A 21,417-nucleotide genomic window follows, 5' to 3' on the forward strand; every position below is an offset into this window, starting at 1 on the left:
TACCATCACATGTTTATTAAGTGACATTGTACATTTACAAATGAAAAATAAAATTAAAAATACAGATGGAGTACATAGCCAAAGCAAAATGTGGTGTTGACTCTTCATTTCCCACTGACCCGTTTCCACAGTGACGCCAATTTTTCTTTTCAAAGCCCCATGAGACTTTTACACAACTTCAACAGAGGACTCTGTTGTCTGTCTGTGAGAATTTGCTAAACATACAAAAGTTATTACTTCAGCTGGCTCGGTATATATATAAAAATAAACTAAAGTGAAATATAACACTTATTATAAATGGTGGTCCAAGGCTATAAGAAACGGCTAAACACGGAGGAAAAAGAACTTGTTACACTTCAGAATAAAATGAATTTTAGCCATTTCTTAAAAGTCTATAAAAAGGCCCAAGGTGCATGCTGTTTTCTCTTGATCTCAGATTTTTTTTTTTATTGGTGTCTTTACTCAAGAGACGCTTGTTTGCAGGTTTCAATTGAAAAAAAAAATCTTTTATTGTGTGAGAGCTGATTAATTTTCCAAACACTGTTTCTTTCTTGTAAACATGAAATTAAAGAAAAACTTGTGATTGTTCAACTGTCAAACATAACTCACGAGAATTTGTTTTCGTCTTTGCTGTCCATAAATCTGTACACAATGGTCATTTAAAGCCACCTTGGGGATGAAAACAAAACTAAAGAGCAGTAGCCAAGAGTGGAGACAGTAGTTGAGTTATAACAACAACAATAATAATAACATCAATAATAATAATAATTAAAAATAATCTGTGAATTTTGAGCCGTCCTAGAAGGGGAGTTTTGTCACTGTTTTAAATACATAAACTGCTTCTGGCCACGACCTCCAAATCAAGTTTACACTGAAAATACCTGAAAACGGATGCACAATTATAGAACTGACCTCTTTTGAAGACAGAAGTATTTAGAAAATAGAAAGGCCCGAGGTGACCTCTAGTCCAGCAGGAAGAGCACAGGAGAGAGTGAAAACAGCGGTAAAAAGGTGACTAAAGGTGCTGAGATCCACTAGCTTGCTAGGTGACAGGCTAGGTCCGGCTGGGGCAAATCAAAAATGACTGGAACTGGGCTGGTCTAAAGTGACTTGACAATCAACTTTCTTTTTGTTTTTCTCCAGAGTCCTGCAAACACCATAAATGTATTAATTTATTTTTCAAAAACAGCGGGGTAGTTTTTCTTAAAGCGTTTGGTCTGTTTCTAAAAAGCAGCTGAGGGGTTTTCAAAATGAAAGCATAAAAACGTTCAATGATTTTAATTCTGCACGCCAAGTCCCCTAAACACTCCACCTTGATGACATCTAGCGGTGAGTCATGAAAACACAGTGATGCGTCATAGTTACTTTGAAAAAGTAACTTCATAACATCTCCGTAACTAAACCATCACACTTGAAATACCATCACATGTTATATTAAGTGACATTGACTTTACAAATGAAAATAAAATTAAAAATACAGATGGAGGAATAGTAACTAACTGTGGTGATTAATCTTCATTTTACTGACTTTCAGCTGCTAACAACAATCCGCCTCCTGTGAAAATCATTGAGCTTTGCCAAATGAAGTTATTTTATAATGGTAACATCAACAATGTGTCTCCACTGATAAGGTTGAACTGAAGAGGAGATTGTACAAAAATAAAAAACATGAGTAATTTGTGTGGTCCACTGTTGCTTACCGTAATATTAATAATTATAACGGTGCTAACTTGCCATTATAATCAGAATAAAATGAATTTTAGCCAACTACGGACACGTTTATAAAAGGCCCAAGGTGCATGCTGTTTTCACGTTTATTGCGCTGTTCATATTGGTCTCGATGTTTGCAGTTTTCTGAGCAGCTCGATGTCATTCAGAGGTAATATATTAACGAGCATTAACAAAGACACAGCGGGACGGATCATCCGGGAAATGATGAACAGGGAGAGACTGACTAAAACTACCTTAATGACGGACAAATTCTGGGATTTATTGTGAGTCTCTGCTTATTTCAAAGCCCAAATGAGCAACTTCACGTTCAAAAACGAGCCCAAAAAGGCGCAACACGCCACTCATTAAATTTGCAAGCGACTTTTAAAAAATGAAGCCCAAAGCCGCTTATAATAATTGGACTTGGCGACAGAAACTGAAAATAGTTCCAGTTTTTCCACCAACAAAATGCGCATCTCCCTGCATTGTTTACATTTCTGTTGCATAGAGCGCCGGTCACTCGACAAGGCGAGTAGAAAAAACGATTAAATAACAAAAGAAGATAGTAACGCACGCAAAAATGATTTTGATAAGTAACTGTAGTCTGACTACTGGATTTGAAAGATTACTCATTACTGAAAAAAGTGGTCCGGCGTCAGTAACGTTACTGACATCACTGGCCAAAACATCCTCTAAGGGGGAGTACATGGGTCCACTGATCCCGCCCACACAGCACCACAGTACCAACTTTTTCCTAAATCCACAGAGTTGATCGTGCGAAAAGACGTTTCTCTCACATCAGTAGACAGCATAAAGTGCTCTGGCGCCCCCAGGGGAAGGCGATTAATGAAAAACCGCGATAGACGATAGTATTGTTTGAAGACCTTTGTACACTGATTTAATGGAAATGACATAATAATGCATGCGATTTCCTGCCAAAGATAGATACACTTTATTTTCAAAAGAACACCCAACACTGGAACTGATAAACAAAACGACCAAAAACAAAAATAAAATGGATTCTCAGTATCTGTACCTGGAGGCCTCCATCTTCTGCTGCTCCAGCCGTTGTTGGAGCTCCCAGTTTGACCTCTCGTCCTCGAAGACACGCCTCTTCTCCTCCAGCTCCTTATGTTGAGCCTCCAGGTTCTTCTTCATCTGCTCGTGACGCCGCTGAAGCTGCAAAGGTAGCAGATGAAAACACACTTAACTTTCCTCCTAAGAAGGTTTATCAATTAAAGTTTCAGCTAGTTAAGGTCCTTCAACAAGCAAGAAAAACCTTTTTAGTTTGTGTGACTTTAACCAGAGATGTTGCACTTAAACATCTCTGGCTCCAGCTGCAAGTGACGCTTTCCAGATTCAGGTTTTTAGTCAAATGTTAGATTGAACTTTACTACAAATCTGTGCAGTTTGAATTTCAATGGGGAAATCAAGCACTTTCCAAACCTTGAAAACGCCTAAATGAAATCCAAGCAGTGTGTGGGTGTGTGTGTGTGTGTGTTACCTCTGCCTCAGAGTCTTTGAGCTTCTGCACCTTCTCCTTGACTTTCATCTCGAACACCTGCTCCATCTCCATCTCCATCTTCTTCATCTTGGCCACATGCTCTCGCCTCTCCTCCTCCATCTGGGCCAGGGGACTCCTGCGGAGCCGCCGCACACAAAACGTCACACAAGCAGCTCAGACATTCAAATCAGCAAGAACAACTAATGTCTACCAACCAGTAAAGTCATGGACTAACAAAGACTTCCTGTCGGGTTTAAGAGAAACCCGGCAGGGATTTCCTGCTGCAATTTTTAGTCAGATTTTGTAATTATCAATATTTTGGCTAATTCTAAAGCAAAAAACAGCTTAAAATGGTTCTTTTTGTGTTCATTATAGAACTGATCAATTTCACTGCAAAAACAAAATCTTACCAAGTATTTTTGGCCTTGTTTTTAATTTAAATATCCATACCAAACTGGCTTACTAGTAATTCCTCAGCAATTTATAGAAGTTTGTTTTAAGTCAACAATTTCCTTAATATTGATGAAAAAGTTCTAGTTCCACTGGCAGATTATTTTGTTTATAACAAGACATTTTTCCCATAAGTGTAATTGACTATTAAAGTAACACACTACTGCATAAATGTTGGAGCTAGGTTTAAGGTCTTATTGTGTCAATCTTCAACATGGATGCTAAAATGTCACATGGGATTTGTTTTATAAAAGCTACTGCATCCAAATCTACACCACTTTTTGATGAAGTACAAAAACCTAAAATTCAACCTTATGAAAACATTATCTTGTTTCTCCACAGACACCCAACAAGTGAGGAAGAGGAGGAAGCTACAGGAAAAGCTTCAGATTGAATCCAACAAGACAGGAACTGGAAAAGCACACCGAGGTATATTGGAGGAAAACAGTGGGCCAAAGTTAACAGTGTTAGTAGCAGTAGTTTATTATTAAAGGTTAGTAAAAGCTAGGGCTGGACGATATGAACTGAAAAAAAAAAATCTTTTGATTATTTTTTTAATATCAGATCTGATTTAAATAGATTTTTTATTCTCAGTTTCTTTTCTAAAAAAAGAAAATTACAAATGTCAGGAAATATTTTTTTTAAAATCTTCTGTTCTTTCAGCTGTACGATTTGTGTTCAACTACGAGAATATAGCCATAATATTAGTAGGATAATATTAGCAGAATTTTACCAGAGCGCCTTAAAATTAAGAGAAAAAAACGTCTACTCACAAAGATCTGACATAAACACTACAGTTAGTTTTTTCCCTCCAAAAATACCTGTTTCAGAGTCCGGTTGTTAATAATAATTTAATGCTGATGTGTTTAAAGATTAAGTATTTCCTTACACCAAAGGATAGCTTCACCAGATGCTCAATTATTTTTTGTGTAGGAGTTTAATAAAAAAAAAACTTATAATCTAAGCATTTGATAATAGTCGATAAATAGTTATTGATCAGTCTTTTGTTTTAAATATTTGAAATACTACCAAACTTGTGCCATGACCTCCTTTTTACTCACAGTTTTCACCTCACTCTGTTGTTTTTTAATTTTAAGCAGTTATGAAACTTTAAAATGCTACTGTCCCAGTTACTCAGCAGGTTGTTGCTAGGTAACCAAAGTTAGGGGGAACTTGAAACTGCTTCATCTTACCCAGCAGGTAGTTGCTAGGTAACCAAAGAGTGAGAGAGTTAATTCCACAAAGCCGTGAGAGGCAGAGCAGCTAAATCTGCCTATATCTCCCAGAATGCTGTGCGGTTCTGGATTAGAGTTCAGTGAATATTTTATATATTGATATTAATTATGCGTCCATCGCGATATATATATTGCTATTGATTTATTGTCCAGCCCTACTACGAACAATGGAAACCAAATGAGTACAAAAAAAAATCCAGATTTTCCAAAAATTAAATCTTCTAAAACCAAAAATTTGATCTAATTGACAAAATTGATTCATCGCCCAGCCCAGGTAGAAGCCAACCCAAAATTGGGTGAATTGCTGTTTAGACATTCAAAGAAATGCTGTGAAATATGAGGAGCGGCTGCATGGAAAAGGAGAATTAAAAACTTTGCAGTAAATAAAAGTAGACTGTAAAGTTACTTTGAGAACCCTTGCTGAACAGCTTCACAGTTTTGTAATCTTTTAAAGTAGTTTTCAGTTTTTTTGAGTTGTTTTTTGTCTCATTACAAAGGCAACCACTCCAGACATTTCATGGGTCGACCTCGATTGTCGACAAACAGCTCACAGTCAGCAGAATCTGCATTGCAAGTGGAAAGAGTTTGTGCCTTGGAAAAACTAATTAAAGCACCCCAACCCTGTCTGGAAAACACAGATTTTTAGGAAATAAAACAAAGCAGTTTTCTTCCCACAAAACAGGAAAGTAAAACATCTGACAGAAACAAGAAGAGGAGAAAACCCCTGAAGGAGCAGAGAGGAAGGGTGGCGACAGCTCAAACAAATGAGGTGAAAAAGATATTCACTTACATTCCTTCAACTGTGTCCATACTAAAAAAAAAAACACACACAAAAAACACACAGAAACACACACACAGCATGCAATGATGAGGTCATGCGCTTGAAACAAAAACTCTAAGTCATTAAATGCAATGTGTGACATGGAGCTAATTTCTTTCTGCAAATGGAAAACAGAAAAAGTTAACAGCAGTGGTCACATATTTAGCTGTGTGTTAGAATCAGCAGTGTGTTACCTAGAGTCAGTTAGCTTAGACGGTTAGCTGTTTGATTGTGTTTTTCACTATAGCAAAACTTATTATATGCAAAAAGCATGAGTAAGCAGCAACAAAAACCGTCTCAAACCTCAAATATCGGCACCACGTTTCACCTGGAAACTTGCTCAGGTCCAGAACAAGACTATGAGCTTCTGATTTAGGTAAAACCAGCACTACCCAGCTGGTTTTACCTAAGTAAACTGGGACTTACTTGGTGGACAGCTGTCCTTTTGCTTTGTTGTTGTCCACTCCGTTGTAGGTGACAGCGGCCAGCTTCCTGCTGCGGTAGTTTTCATAGTGGACGTTGTTGGTCACGTCCTTCAGGTCCTGCATGTGAGTCCTGGCAACAGAATGTTAATACGGTTTACCATATTTTCTGGACTAAAAGGCGCACTTAAAAAAACTTTAATTTTATCAGAAAAATGACAGTGTCCTTTATATACTGTTCCGGAGTAAAACAGCGCCCTCTAGTGAATTAATATGGCTTAATTCTGACTTACTGACCTTCAAGCGACTGTGGTACATGGCGCTCTGTCAAAATGTTTTAGTTACATTACGGCTACTATAGTCAGCGCAGTAAAACATACTGTGTTTTAACTGACTGACTTTTCTGACTATTTTGTTTTGCTTAAGGCGCCTTATAGTCCGGTGCACTTTATATGTGAAAAAGGATCGAAACTAGACCATTCATTGAAAGTGAGCTTTATAATCCAGTGGGGAAAATATGGTAATATTAATATATTTGGAGGTCATTATTTGAAATAACACAAGAAAAAAAGCAAAATTCAGGGTTTGTTTTCCCATAATTTAGACTCAAACTTGATATTTTAGCCCATATTAGTCAAATCCTTGGTCAAGACTTTCTGACAATAAAATTAAAGCATTATAATGAGTTTTCAAACTATTTCAGTACCACACTTTAGAGATAAAAACAATACAAATGAACTAAAAAAGACAGTTTCAGTTCACTATTAGATAATGTAATTTATTACTGTTACTAATATTTTTTGGTAGTATTTTACAGTCTACAGCAGGGACAAGGTAAACTAACATATAATAAAAATGTTATGTTTCAAAACCTATATGTCAAGTCCAAAAACAAAACACTAATTTAACAAAATAAAAATAAAATTTGCATTTTCAATAACTACCCTGTAAAAGACAAAAGTCTTATATTTTACAAGTTACAAAAAAAGTCCTAAAATTTGAGAAGTTTTCTGGCATTTACCAAATATAAATAATTTTGGTAATTCTAACTGACCTAAATCAAGGAAAGTTTGGTCTGATTTAACTTCAGACAGTAAGAAAAATTTTATTTCTTATTAAATCTAAACAATTAGATTTTAAAAACTATGGTTTTAACTATAAGTAATGTTTTCTGTATTTCCAACATTAGACTGCACTTTATTATGCAGTTTGAATTTCAAGCACTTTCAAGGACCTAATGCAGAAATCAAGGACTCTCCATACCTTGAAAACACCTAACTGAAATTCAAGCATTAGTAGTACTAGTGAATGATTTCTTCATCATAAAATTTCTACATAACATTCCCCTCAACATGTATACAAACAAACATCTCTTTGACACCTTGAACAATCTAAATAACCTTAACAAAACGGTCTTCCTGTAGCTTCAGTACCTGATGAGCATGTCCCTGAGGATGGTGAAGTCACAATGGTCGCTGTTCTCAACTAACAGGAAACAATAAAACATTTGTCATTAAACTATAAGGGTTAAAAAACCAATATCTTGTTAGAATATGATAAAAGTTAATTTTGATCACATTTTTAATGTTTAACTAAACAGTCTCACCTTCTGCAACCCCCCAGGGGTATTGTCTTCCCCTCACCCTCTTGCTGTTCACCTCGATGATGGTGTTGCTTCCCACCACAGCCAGCGGCAGCTTGTCCTGGATGAAGAAGGCCATCAGTCAAATAAAGCTATTAGAAGCACAGAAATGCGAGTTTGCATCCCTGCTACACTCTGATACACAGGCATGAGGATTTTGCAGATAACATACTTTAATTTTCTTCACCAGCCTGTTCTCCTCTTCGTCATCCGTCTCAGGAAACTCGTAAATCTTGATTTTGTGCTCTTGGATTTCTCTCATGATCTAGATGTAAAATGGACCATGTTAAAGGCAGACACCTCTGAGGCGGTACTTATACTTTGAAGTTAAGCAAGTCTGTCACATTCACAATGTTTTAATGTATTTGTTTATTTATCTACAGTTATGTATACATAAGTTTTATTCATATACATCCAAGTTCCTTTTTTGATGTCTTTTTCCACAAACATGGGTTTTAAAAGTCTGTAATTGGTGACGAATAATCCAGTTTAATTAATTATTGTGATAATTTTTTGGTAATATCAATTTGGAGGCTTCAAACGTTGTGAAACATGTAGTGGATCTGAAGAGAAACCAATTAAAATATTCTTTAATGAAACAATAAAATAGGAAAAGAAGCTTTGAAATCTGGAAGCCTTATGTTAACTTTTTGAAAAAAGCTCAGATATGTAAAAAAAATAAAAAAATAAAAAAATAAAAAATTAAATGTATTTATATTTTCAAAGCATTGCTGTCAACTATAATAACATTTTAACTACAGTGGAAGTAAATTTGCTCCAACAGGTAGAGTTTGTCTTGAAATCAGATATCAGATAGCGTAACCAGATATCAATGTAAAGATAAACAGCTGCTACTCTAAACTGACACATCGTCTATTTCAGTGTTTCCCAATTCCAGTCCTCAGGCCCCCTGCTCTGCATGTTTTAGATGTGCCTCTATACCACTACAGCTGATTCAAATGATTGCATGACATCTTCTGCAGCCACCAAGTGCTGCAGGAGCCTGTTAATCACCCAAAGATTCAATCCAGGTGTGTGGCAGAAGGGAAACACCTAAAACATGCAGGCAGGGGGGCCCCAAGGACTGGAATTGGGAACCACTGATCTATTTGATGTCGCTTTGTGATGAAAAACATTGGGTCCGTACCAAAGAGCGTTATTTAGAGGGGGGCTTTCCCTCTGCCTGTAGCTGTGGAAACCACTGACCTGCTTCTTGAACTGTTGGCATTCCTCTGGGGTCAGAGTGTCTGCTTTGGCGATCAGCGGGATGACATTGACTTTTTCATGCAACCGTTTCATGAACTCGATGTCCAAGGGCTTCAGTCTGCAGAAACATGAAGTTGCAACTATTTTATCTCATCAACTGTGCCGAATCATCAGCTTTGTGCAGCCTGCATGCAAAAACACAAAATGTCACCAAGTAATTTTGCTTTAGCTTCTAGTGCAAATATCTTAGTGCACTTTAAATAATACCAAACTAACTTAGTGTCAGTTTAAATAACTTTTCAACAAGATATAGGATCTTGTTTTATGTCAATAATTCTTTAATATTCATGAAGAACTACCAGTTTCAATGGCAGATAAATTCAGTTATAACGAGACATTTTCCTCAACCTATAAGTGAAGTAATCTACCAATTGAGCAAGTACTTTTTCATCAACATTTAACAAGATCCTATGTTTTGCTGAAATTACTCATAAGTTAGTTTTGTCTTATTTCAAGTGTGCCAAGATATGTGCACTAGAGATCAAAAATATTCATTTAAAAACGCTAACCAACAGACCAAAAATACTTGGTAATATTTTGTGTTTTTGCAGCGTAGATCATAAAACAAAATCATTCTTCTCTTCACTGAAGGACGGCTTTTGGGTTTCTGAAGGAAGACAGTTTCTTGGAAACTCCACTTAGAACAAAGATAAAACGACTTAAACCAAATAAAGAAGTCAGCCTGATGTTTGCTATGTCTATGAAACGACCTTAAAGTCATGAGATAGACCTGCTGTTCTCAGCTGGAAAAATAACATTTGACAAGGCCAAATTATTGAGTTACAGCTTTAAATTTCTCTTACTTATCTCTAAAATTTGATTTTCTTTTAATCTGTGTGTGGCTGCAGTAGAAATGTCTCCGAGTTAAAATCTAACCAACAGCTGGAGTCAAAGTTTCAAGAGGTTGATGGCGAAAAGTGCAGGATTCAACTATAAATCTGGATAAAACAGATTTATTGTCAATAAGCTTCTTGTAGCAGCAACAAAACGAATACCTAGTATCTCATAGGGACAGTGAGCATTCATGTGCTGCATCATAATGAATATACTAAATGCTATAATGCACTGAAAAGGAGAAATGGTCACAGCTAGCTCAACTACACTGTCTCTACCTTGTTGCAATTTTCCATTACATAAGATGTTTTTGAACACTTCATGAAGATTTAAGTAAATCCACTACATCAGATGTTTTTGTCTCTTTTTATTCATGAAAAGCACTTTGAACTGCCTTGTTGCTGATAAAGTGTTGTATAAATAAAACTTCTTTCTCTTCCAAAATCGAAAGAATCAAACTAAAATTGGATGAAAAATTTATCATTTTGATAACTGACTAATAATAATTAAATTACTAATTTAACTGAATTTTGAAATAATCATCAAATAACTTAGTAATCGATTAATCGTTCACTGGAGAAAAACTCTAAAACAGGCTGGAAGTACAACAATGCCAGAGCAGTAATTAAGTAAAACTATAAAAAATATAAATATTTTGCATTAAAATAAATTAAAACCTGTCTGTAAACAAGTTGTGCCCAGTTTTAGCTTCACACAGTAGACCTCTCACGATAACTTTTGCTGGACGATAAATTGTCCAAGATGTTTTTGCGGTAATCGATAAAATAATTATTTTGACCATTTTCAAGTAATATAACAGTTGAGATAAATAAACTTTAAATTCTGATTAACATTTAACACTGGAACTGGAAGACATTTAAATACCCAAAATAAATACATAAAACAGAAACAAATGAAATGAATTATTCAGTCTATGAAAACAAAATTATCCTCATAAAAAGGGCTAATTGAAACTAAAACACCAAACTGAAAACTTTTGTTATCCAGCTTTTAGTAGAAAGAAAAAAAAAACATAAAACATGCAAATGGAAAACATTGAGTTTGTTTTAATTTATAATGTGATTAACTGATTTATTGCTTATGTATAAAAATACATATTATTCAGTTAACCCAAAACCTAATCAACAGACCAGACTTGCACTGTATTGAAGTTGAGCAGAATCTTTTACTTTTAGCTGCTAAAAATGATCAGGTGTTCACTAAAGGAATGCAGTGTTGCCGCATTTCAGGAACTAAAATGTTTATTTTCTTATCTAAAGGCAACAGAGGCTTTGTTTTGCAGCGGGTCGGTCAGTGTGTTGCTGTGAGAACAGCCAGCTGCTGCGAGGAGGGGATGCTCCCTGACAGCATACGGTGCCCATCCTGCAGTAATAAAGTAATGCTTGTGTGGGTACAGAGCGCAGCCTTGTACAAACAAAATGTCCCCGAGTGGAGAGACACACTGAGAGGACCGAGAGGACAGAAACAGAGCAGCGTCTTCTCACTCATCAGCAAAGGAAGACACAGTCGTCCAACAAACAGCGTGACAACGCAGCAGATTTTACACATAAAATGTCAGTAAACTGTATTTTTAAAGAGATTTTACACCGACATTTTATTAGAGGAAGGAAGTAAGCGTTCATTTGACAATTAGAATAAATTAAATCAAGATAAAGACACTCGTAGCTTGTGAAGCATCATAATTAAAACTCCTGTTGTTTCTTTATGAAGGCGATCTTTATCATCTGTTTGGTGTTTTACCAGCAGAACCAAACCTTTAAACTTTCTACAATGTCTCAGCTTTCCACCTCTGTTTAACAAGACAGACCGAGAACCTGACAATGTAATTACAGTTCACTCCAGGAGGAGTTGGTACAGTAACAATATAGTTTTTTGCTGAATAGATTACAAGTTTAAGTGGTGAAGTAGCTAGCACTGTTCGCCAAACAAACACAAGCTTGATTTTATGAGCTTTGGGAAACAGCTGACCAACTTTCATTGCTCCATTTCTTTACTCATTTCCTACGCAGTTCTCACTCCCTTCCTGGCGCCACACTGTAAAGACACAAAATCTTATCAAGTATTTTTGTCTAGTTTCTACGGAAAATATCTTACTACACTTGAAATAAGACAAATTAACTTAAAAGTAACCTTTTAGCAAAATATAGAGGCTTGTTTTAAGTAAATAATTTCTTAATATTGATGAAAAATGCTTGTTCTGATGGCAGATAAATTAATCTGCCATTGGAATAGTTACTTTTTCATCAATATTAAGGAATTATTGACTTAAAACAAGCCCCTATACCTTACTAAAATGTTACTTGTAGGTTAGTTTTGTCTTATTTCAAGTTTGCTAAGATATTTGGAACAGAAACTACACCAAAAATACTTGGTAAGATGCTGTGTTTTTGCAGTTAAGTGAAATTATCTACTTCTTTTAATTTTCTTGACTAAAAACAAAAATAAATCTGACACATTAGCATCTTAAAGGTGACCTAGTATGCTTCCCTGAGCAGGTTAGGACTGGCCTAGAGGCTGTACAAAACATGTTCATCACATTTTTTGCATAAAATAATTCTTTCACAATGAGATTTCAGTTTGATCAGTTCTACGTATTTTGAGCTCCTTTCACTTTAAATCCAAATAAGCTGCTGCTGGCCACGCCTCCAAGGCAGCGTTTACACTCTCACATGAAAATGGCTGCAAACAGATGGGCACCAACCTTAACAGCTGACCAAATGTGCTGGAGATTAGCTTGTGTTGTTGAGTAACAGGAACAGAAGTTGCTAGGCAATGGGCTGGGCTTAGATGGGGTTGCTAGGTAACGCCTCATTTTCCACACACCGTAAAATAATTTATTGCAGAAAGATGGCTGGATATTTTTTTCAAGTGTGTGGAGAAGCAGCTGAGACCCAAGTGGACAGACAAAAGCATGCAAAATGTGAATTTTCACTCACAAGAGAAAAATGGCTGCAAACAGATGCACAATTATACAACCTTACATCTTTGAAAAGCATAAGTGGGTCCTCCTGCACAACCAACAGGAAAGCAGCAAGTGGCTTCTGGATGGCAAGTCAGCAACAAGACACTTGCCCTCTCCTGTAGCCATTGTACAGCACATACATAAAACCAAATGTCACAGAGGCCCACTTGGTAACAGTGTTGGGATTGTCGAATGTGCTTTAGCGAGCGGGAGGTTTATGCAACGACTCAAATGCCAAAAAAAGCTCCTCAGACCCAAATGGAAGCACAAAACCATGCAAAATGTTGAATTTGCTAAATAGGTTCCATTAAATGATTTTGTGGTAAAATTATCATGAATAGTTAATAACAAATCTTCTGAAATCCTCCTCTAAACTCACCCGTGACCGGAGGGAGCGATGAAATAAAGGCAGCAGTGGATCCGGCTGTCAGGCATCTGTCGTCTGTTCACCCGTGATTCTGAGTTCAGGTAGTCTTCAAACTTGCTGTCTATGTGGTCGATGATTGGCTGCCAGCTGAAGATGAGAAGTTGTGCGTCACGTTGCTGAAGCGTGATAAACGTTTAAATAATGTGTGAGCAGACGATGCAGACGAGGCGATCCTCACCAGTTGCTGTTGTCAACCGCATCTCCGAACCCCGGGGTGTCAACTATTGTGAGCAGCAGCTGGACGCCTCCTTCCTTTATTAAGACTTTAGATTGCTCCACCTGCCGCAAGAAAACACAACAGATTCTGATGTAAACCGGGCTTCTGCTTCTGCTTCTATGATAGATGAATGCAAAGTTCCAGTTAACTGCGAAGTGGAAATAATCTATGAGATTTTTTTGTTTTAGTCATAATATTAGCAGAATAAAGACAAAAATATTAAAAGAAAGTCATAAAATTACTAGGAAAAGTTGTTTTAATGAGAGCATATCTTCAATCAATCAGGATCTGACATTACCAGTTTGATTGATTGTTTCAGATTATGGGAAATTGGGTTGAAAACTGTCCAAAGGATTATTAAAATCTGGAAGGATCGTGGGGAACAATCATGTTTGAGGAAGAAATGTAGTGAAAAACAACGGCAGGAAACTCAATCAATTGGGTCTGAACTGCTGCAGCCATAAGAAAACCACTAATCTGTGATGCTAACTGCAGAAAGAGGCTACACTTAGCTACCTCTTCCAGATTAATATGCATCATTATTATACATATGCAATTCAATCATAGTATACAGCTGTTCTGTTTATATTATTGGTAAAATTGCTTGTAAACTACCTTAAAATCCAATGTATTAAATCCCTACATTAGCAGTAAAACTAATCTGTTTCATCATAATCAGCTTGTTAAATAGGTTCTCTGTTGAAGGTGAGACATTACACCAGATTACCTCTCCAACACAACCAAACTGCACAATCAGAATCATTACAGACTGAATATTACACCCAGTAGAAAATATTTAGTAGCAAGCAGCATGCAGCAACCTGCCTTCTCATTTAGTGCCAGTACTTAACCGCCTTGAGGAACCAGCAAAGCACACAGGCAGCCGGAGAGAGCAATAGTTTCAGATATGAGTCAGACGGAGGGAGCGCCACAGGCGGCAGGCCTCAAAAATCCAAGACCACATTTAACAAACGGCCTCAAAAACACTCACTGCAGGATCTGTGGAGTCTAATTCCACCCATTTCAACAGGGAATCCCAACAGGAAGCTTTTCAGAAAACACTCAGTAAATATCTGATAAATGCAAATGAAATGATAAAGTCTGCTCTAATTTATCATGAAGTATTGCTTTTGCAACAGGCCTACATAAAACAATGCATTTATACACTGTAGAGCTGAATATGACAGACCAGGAATCTAATGGCTCTTCATCTCACAATATTTATAATTACGATGGTTTTGAACTGCAACTCTAACTATTATAACATTTCTGTTTTAAAAACAGCTTAAAGTGCAAAATAGAAAAGAGCCGAATGCCACTCTTGTATCCAGCTAAATATGGACACGGTTGTCCAACATTGTGTAGAAAGTTGAATGTATTGATGCCTCTCCACTGTATATGTTCAGAAATTTTCAATAAGAAATAAGTATAAAAAAATAAAAAATAGAAAAGAGCAGAGTCTGAAAATTCAAAGTGGTGAAAAACAGTAATACACTTGTCTACTTTCTAACAACTTTCATTATGTTTATCTTTTAGAAATTCCACAGTTGAAAAGATTCAACCCAAATTCACACAATGTTTGGTTTACCAGAACCGGAGCACTTCGCTCAGAGATACCGATGTTTCATTTCTGTTTCAGGGGAGATGGCAACTTTCTGACTCAAAAGAAGAAGAAGAAATTAACTGAGAGCACAGAAGTGATTTCTAACCAGGATGTTGCACTGTTTTTGTTCCTGAGAGATAAATTATTAAAATAAGGGAAGCAATAAATCTTCCCCAGACAGTGTTTGACAAATGTCCCAATTTTTCTTGTTCTGCTTGTAAGCTGACTCGTAATTTTCTCTGTCTGCTGCATGTTTGGGAATTATGGATGAAAAATGATGTTATGGTTTGTTTTTTGTTACTTAGACTGACTATATTATAATTTTGCATGCACAGGGTGTATACAGAACGAAAGTTTGTTGCATACGGCTCAGAGCATTGTTTTGAGGTTCCAATGTTGTGGTTACTCCAGAATAAATAAAATACAATATAAAATATAAATATAAAATATAAAGTGCAGGAATGACAGTAAAATAGAAGTTATTTAGCTATGTACATGTGCAAGGTATGAAGTGGAGACTTCATTGGAAAAATAAAACCACTCTTCCACTGATGGTTGGGAAAGATAATCAATAAATGCCACATATGACAAAATATACAACACATAGGGAGACATAAAGCTGCCATTACTGACCCAAAAGCTAGTTTGGTTAAAAACGTTTATATTTAGAGGAGGGTATTAATCGTGTCATTGATCAAATATTGAGAAAAGTTTCTTTGCATAATAAGAATTTGATTTATTGTTGTGACTATACATTTCAGTTATTGATGGTAAATTAAAAAAAATCTGACAATAAATCTGTTATTTTTACCATTTTCTCCACTGTTTGTTCCATGAGAGCATCACTATTATTAAAATCAATATTTTTCTGCATATTATCAGTAGAAAAAAAAAAATAGATTTATTAAGTATTTGACCTTTCAATCACAAATCAAAGCCAACAAAGGGAAAATGGGCTGATTCTGATATCTGACCAGTTACATGGTGCCAATGTACTCAATATTATGGGTTAGAAAGTAGCAGAAGCAGGCATGTTTAACTCATTTTAAACACAGAGAGAAAAATACCTGTACAGTCTTTTTGATTCTGTGTGAAGGTCCAGGATACTCTGCTGAATACAGGTCTGTTAGGAACAGCGAGTTAATCAAAGTCGACTTCCCCAGGCCGGATTCGCCTGGAAACAAAAACACAAAACTACCATCAGAAGATGCCAACAGAAACGCTCAGCTGAAATGGGCAACACTGACATAACAGTCACAAACATGAAGGAGTCTTCATAAATGTTTATGGCTGTTGTCATGAAATGTCATTCAGTAAATAATGACATTTTTAAAGTAAAGTTGCATCAAAACTTGGATTAAAAGTGTCACCTTTGTACTGCTTGTTAAATAATAAAACTTTCAAAGCAAAGTTGCTTTATGCATGAATTAAAAGTGTCAACTTTGCATTATTTAGTAAGCAAAGGCACTTTAAAAGCCAAGTTGCATTAAAACATGTATAAAATGTGTCAACTTTGCATTATTTGCTAAATAACAACCCTTCTAAAGCAAAGTTGGATTAAATCTGGCATTAAAAGTGTTAACTTGGCTTTTTTTGGTAAATAGAAACACTTTTAAGGCAAACTTGCATTAAAACTTTCATTAAAAGTGGCAACGTTGCATAATTCAGTAAATAATGAAGCTTTCAAAACAATGTTGCATGAAAACTTACATTAAAAGTATCAACTTTTATTATTTGGTAAAGAATTACACTTTTAAAACAACATTGCATTAAAAGTCACATTAAATGTGGATTAAAAATGCCATTATTTACCAAATGACGCTTCATAACAATCAAACATTCATGAAGACTCCTTTATGTTTATGACAGGTGTCGTGTCTCATGCCTTACCCCTTCATGGGGGGGAATTTAGCTATTGATTAATTGTTTTACCCTAAAATGTTATTTGAACTTCACTGCTGTCTTTCCTCAAATAATCACGGTCATGTGGTTTTCTAGGAATGACTTTAGCCAGAGATCTCAATCTATTTGGGTTAAACAGTTAAAGGGCAAGGAAAACAACACAGACAATGGCTCTTGTTATGCGTCACCAACTGGCTGTGTGGTCCCGGTGTTTTCTCAACTCGGCTGGCCATTATGTGCCCCGTTTCCAAGCTCCCAGTGAAAAGGATCATTAGTGGAAATGACCACTGTTGCACCCTAGAGTGGCTGATGGCCAGGAGTCAATATTTAACCATGCAGTATTTACACCCACAGCTACAGTTAACAGGTAACATGCTCCGCTTCATCTGTAACGTTTGTCCAGGCCTCTGACTGTGTGGATTGGGTACATCAGCATGATAAATGCATTAGGAAGTGGTGATAGTTCTCTGAAAAGAGCAGCTTGGTAATGTGTGAACCAAGCTGCTCCCACATTTCTGCTGGTCACGTGTTTTATGAGCTATGGATAGAAGTGCCAATCACTGATGGCGATGCAGCACCAATCTCTCTTCTTTCGCACCACACAAGTGACACATCGCATGTGGGAACTGCAGGGACATGTGGGCCTGCGGCAAATCAGAGCCAGGAACAGGAGAATACTGCATGCGTGTGTATCTTTTTGTGTGTGTGTGAAAACAATGGCATGCATTTAAGTATCAGAAAGCCCAGAGGACCCCCTGTACTGTCCTTGTTGCCATGACATTTGTAATCTCAGGGATTGTTCTCAAAACAAAGATTTAGTCAAAAACAGAGCACAGGAAGTCAAGGACCAATCTGGCTTTTCCAGGCTGACACCAATTTCTTGTTTTCTTTGAAGTCTGACACATCAATTCAGATTTTTTTAATTTTATTCTGAAGATTTTACATCGAAGGAGAAAAATGTAGAGCAGGTTGTTTGATAGAGGTAGTAGTTTTGAATTGGACAGGAAGTAAATAAATAAAGGCTTTGTTTTATTTGTATTAGATTTAAAATGTAAGGCTGAAACGATTAAAACAAATTAATTGTGATGAAACTGAAATAACCATCAACTAATTTAGCTATTGATTAATCGTTAAATAGGGTAATTAAGCCAAATCGCTGCAAAAATCCATACATTTAAGACAAAATAAAAACCTTTGTCCATAAATCTCTTCAACCCAGAACTCTCTAAGTGGAAGTTTTTAATTCACCTGGTCAAATTTTACTTTTAAAAAAACATGCTTTTAAGAACCTTTTACATCAGATTATTAATGGGTTAATCTAAAAATAATCTACAGTTCAGCTCTACGCTGTATTGATGTTATGTCAAAGTAGAAAGCGCTGAGCTTTTCACGTGTTGAAGTTAGGCTTTTTTTAGCTGAAGAAGCATCCTTTAGTACAAATGATCAAGCGTTTACTAAAGGAATGCTATGTTGTTGCAGTTTAGGCAATAAAATGTTTATTTTCTTCTTTAAAAAGGAATGGATTTGTATATATATTTTACTTATTTTAAATATTTTAGAAAAGACTTACTTGGCTAAATAAATCTGCGGAATGTGGCAATTTGTTAAATCATCAGAATAATTGATAGAATAATCCATTAGTAATCATTAGTTGCAGCCTTGTTAAAATGCATTAATGTGAATGCTAAAAATGGTGGCAGTTCTTTATTTTGATTAATTACATTAATTAATCAAAATAACTGATGTAATCAGAACCAATCAATTGTAATTTGGCCAATTCCCCCATCTAACTAACCATATTAATTAAACCATCTCCAAAAGAAAGCAAAATGCAAGTGAACTGCTAAAAGACAGTCTATGGTACTGTGGAAATAAAAGACTCAAACTGCTGTGAACTAAATGCAGCGTTCTTCAGCGGCCTGTTGAGCACAAGCTATGTTGGTCCCACCACAGGAAATGGTTGTGACCCTAGGACACGTTTTCCCTCCAAATACGGCTGAGGAACATCTTGGCCCAGAGTCAACAGCCACATCCAGGCATTGAAGGGAAAAAATGGAAAAGAAGTGTCTGTTTCTGACATGCAGAAATGGATAAACCCAAACCAAATATTTTGCTTTTGCAAGATGGTCTTAAAGGAACCTGACACAGATGAAATGGGACAGAAATCCCATCTCCAAAATCGTCTGAGTCAGCATTTAAAACTACTTATGTTCTCTGAACATAAATATGGCCTCACAGACATGCACAGCTGTATCATTCTCTGAGAGACAAACCACATTGAAGGACTTTAAATGACTTCCATAAGGAACACAATGAGATGATTCAATGAGAAACAGGAGCAAGCCGAGGAGAGAGTGTTCTTACCCACAACCATCAGGGTGAACTCAAAGCCCCTCTTCACAGACTTTCTGTACACTTGATTGGGGAGGCTTGCAAAGCCAACATATCCATCCAGGTTCTTTTGTTGCTGTAAAACAGAGTTATTATTAGTCCTGGATGACCGGGGATCAATATTCCTAAAGTGATTTGCTCCTCCTAATAGGTTACAGGCCTATTGTTAGGCCTGTAACAATAACCAATTTTTGCTGGACAATAAATAGTCCCAGAAGTTAATGCGATAAATTATAATATTGTTGTTTTGAGCCCATTTTCAAGTAATATAATGGTAATAATAGCATAATAATGCATTCTGAAAAACCCATGGCCTTTAAATTCGAATGGGCATTTAACACTGTAATTGAAAGACATTTTAAGTATCCAAAATAAATAAAACAAACAACAAATATATAAATTATAAAGTCTCTATAAACAAAAATGGCTAGTTGAGACCAAAGCTAGCCATCTGACAGAAGGCTAAAGACTTTTATAATCCAATTTTTGGTAGAAACAAAGAAAAAAAAGAAAATTAAAAAAAGAAAACTAACGAAAATAAAAATTATTAAGCTCATTTTAAGATATAATGTGATTAATTCTGGAGTGTCAAACTAATTTCCTTTGTGGGCTAAATCTCCTTTAAGGAACGGTTGAGGGAGAATGTATTAATAAAAATAACTAATAATTAAAATATTATAACTTTATTTGCACTCAATGAGTACTTCCAAAAATTAAATAATATTTATACACATAAAAGTGTATTTGATTTAACTAATAAAATAATATTAGTACAAAACTGTTATCTTGAAGTCTCTTTAGAGTCTAAAGGGCCACAGAAATGATTACGGTGGGCCGGATTTGCCCTGCAGGCCTTGAGTTTGACACATGCTGATTAAGTGATTTATTGCTTATTGTGACAGTATCCCTCTACGCAAAATCTAAGTTACCAAAAATAATATTTAACAAAAACACAGGAGCTTTATACCTTACATTTTAACAACAGTTATCTACTCATTTTGATATATTTGTCTCTTTAAAGCAGTTATGTCAAGCAAAAACCATGATTTCTATACTTACAGCTGCATTGTGCCGATCAGTGAAATGTTGAATGATCCAGTTTCCCCCCAGGTCACAAGAAAAGAAAAAAAAAAATCAATATCAGATCATCTGACAAACAAATGATTATGGTTCTGTTTTCTAACTCTGGGAGCCTGGGGCAAAGCATCATGATCCAAGCAACTGTAGCAACACAGACAGTTGGGCCAGAGTTGTATATGTTCCACTCCACTTGCTCCTTTAATGTCAGCAGCACCATAAAGCAAAGGCTGTGCACTGTTACAGCCTTTTCTTCAAGTCTGTGGTTAGGAGAGGATTTTTGCTTCTTATGCCAGAGCATCTTCTGCCTGCCAACACCAGCCCACTCGTCTCCAGTGAGATTCTAGGACGTGATAATGCCGATTTGTCTACAGGATGTGCAGCTCAGATTTAGTAGTATCACACTGTTACTGTTCGCGAGGGGTGGGAGGAGGGAGACATAATAAATGGGCTCCCAAAGCAGGTAACCTATAGTCAACATGCTCATGATTAACCTAAATATGAATAGCAATTTCAAATCACAACCGTGTTTCCTTTCCTGTAGAATCACAGAGGTCTACTAGAGGAAGTGGTGGCAGGTGGAGGAATTAGTTTAGCTCGTATCTTCATGCAAATGTAGGAGGCCTCGACTTTACTGAACAATAAATATTAGGTTTCAATTTGAGAATAAACGAATAAAGCAGATGCAATACTTTAATTTACAGACTTGCAACGCAAAGGCGACAAACTTTAAAGTCAAAACATGAACTCTGAGGTGTTAGATCCACTGTAATCCAGATTAGATGGCAGCCCTAACCTCCTTATGTCTAACCTGACATCAGGTCTGACTCTGCCTGCCAAACGCAAATGCTTCAGTCAAGTCGGATTAATCAAAGCAAAGGTCGCACAGGTCCTGAAAATGAATTTCAGTACAAAATGCGGCTCCGGACACCTA

General features: G+C 36.3%; 1 protein-coding gene across 1 annotated transcript in view; it reads right to left on the minus strand.

The window, feature by feature from the left end:
- The window catches only part of sept7b (septin 7b), a 22,016-nt gene continuing 599 nt past the window's right edge, over positions 1-21,417 (minus strand). Inside the window, exons 2-15 of the mRNA XM_044117340.1 lie at positions 20,466-20,467; positions 19,380-19,482; positions 16,181-16,287; positions 13,472-13,572; positions 13,246-13,380; positions 8,990-9,107; positions 7,956-8,048; positions 7,748-7,844; positions 7,575-7,626; positions 6,146-6,274; positions 5,690-5,710; positions 3,215-3,350; positions 2,747-2,889; positions 1-1,147 (exon numbers count right to left, since the gene is read on the minus strand). Of these exons, the coding sequence (XP_043973275.1) occupies positions 1,075-1,147; positions 2,747-2,889; positions 3,215-3,350; positions 5,690-5,710; positions 6,146-6,274; positions 7,575-7,626; positions 7,748-7,844; positions 7,956-8,048; positions 8,990-9,107; positions 13,246-13,380; positions 13,472-13,572; positions 16,181-16,287; positions 19,380-19,482; positions 20,466-20,467 (1,310 nt within the window). The 3' untranslated portion in view covers positions 1-1,074. The remainder of the gene's footprint in view (positions 1,148-2,746; positions 2,890-3,214; positions 3,351-5,689; positions 5,711-6,145; positions 6,275-7,574; positions 7,627-7,747; positions 7,845-7,955; positions 8,049-8,989; positions 9,108-13,245; positions 13,381-13,471; positions 13,573-16,180; positions 16,288-19,379; positions 19,483-20,465; positions 20,468-21,417) is intronic.

The sequence above is a fragment of the Gambusia affinis genome, linkage group LG05, assembly GCF_019740435.1.
Source record: "Gambusia affinis linkage group LG05, SWU_Gaff_1.0, whole genome shotgun sequence".
In the NCBI taxonomy this organism is placed as follows: Eukaryota; Metazoa; Chordata; class Actinopteri; order Cyprinodontiformes; family Poeciliidae; genus Gambusia; species Gambusia affinis.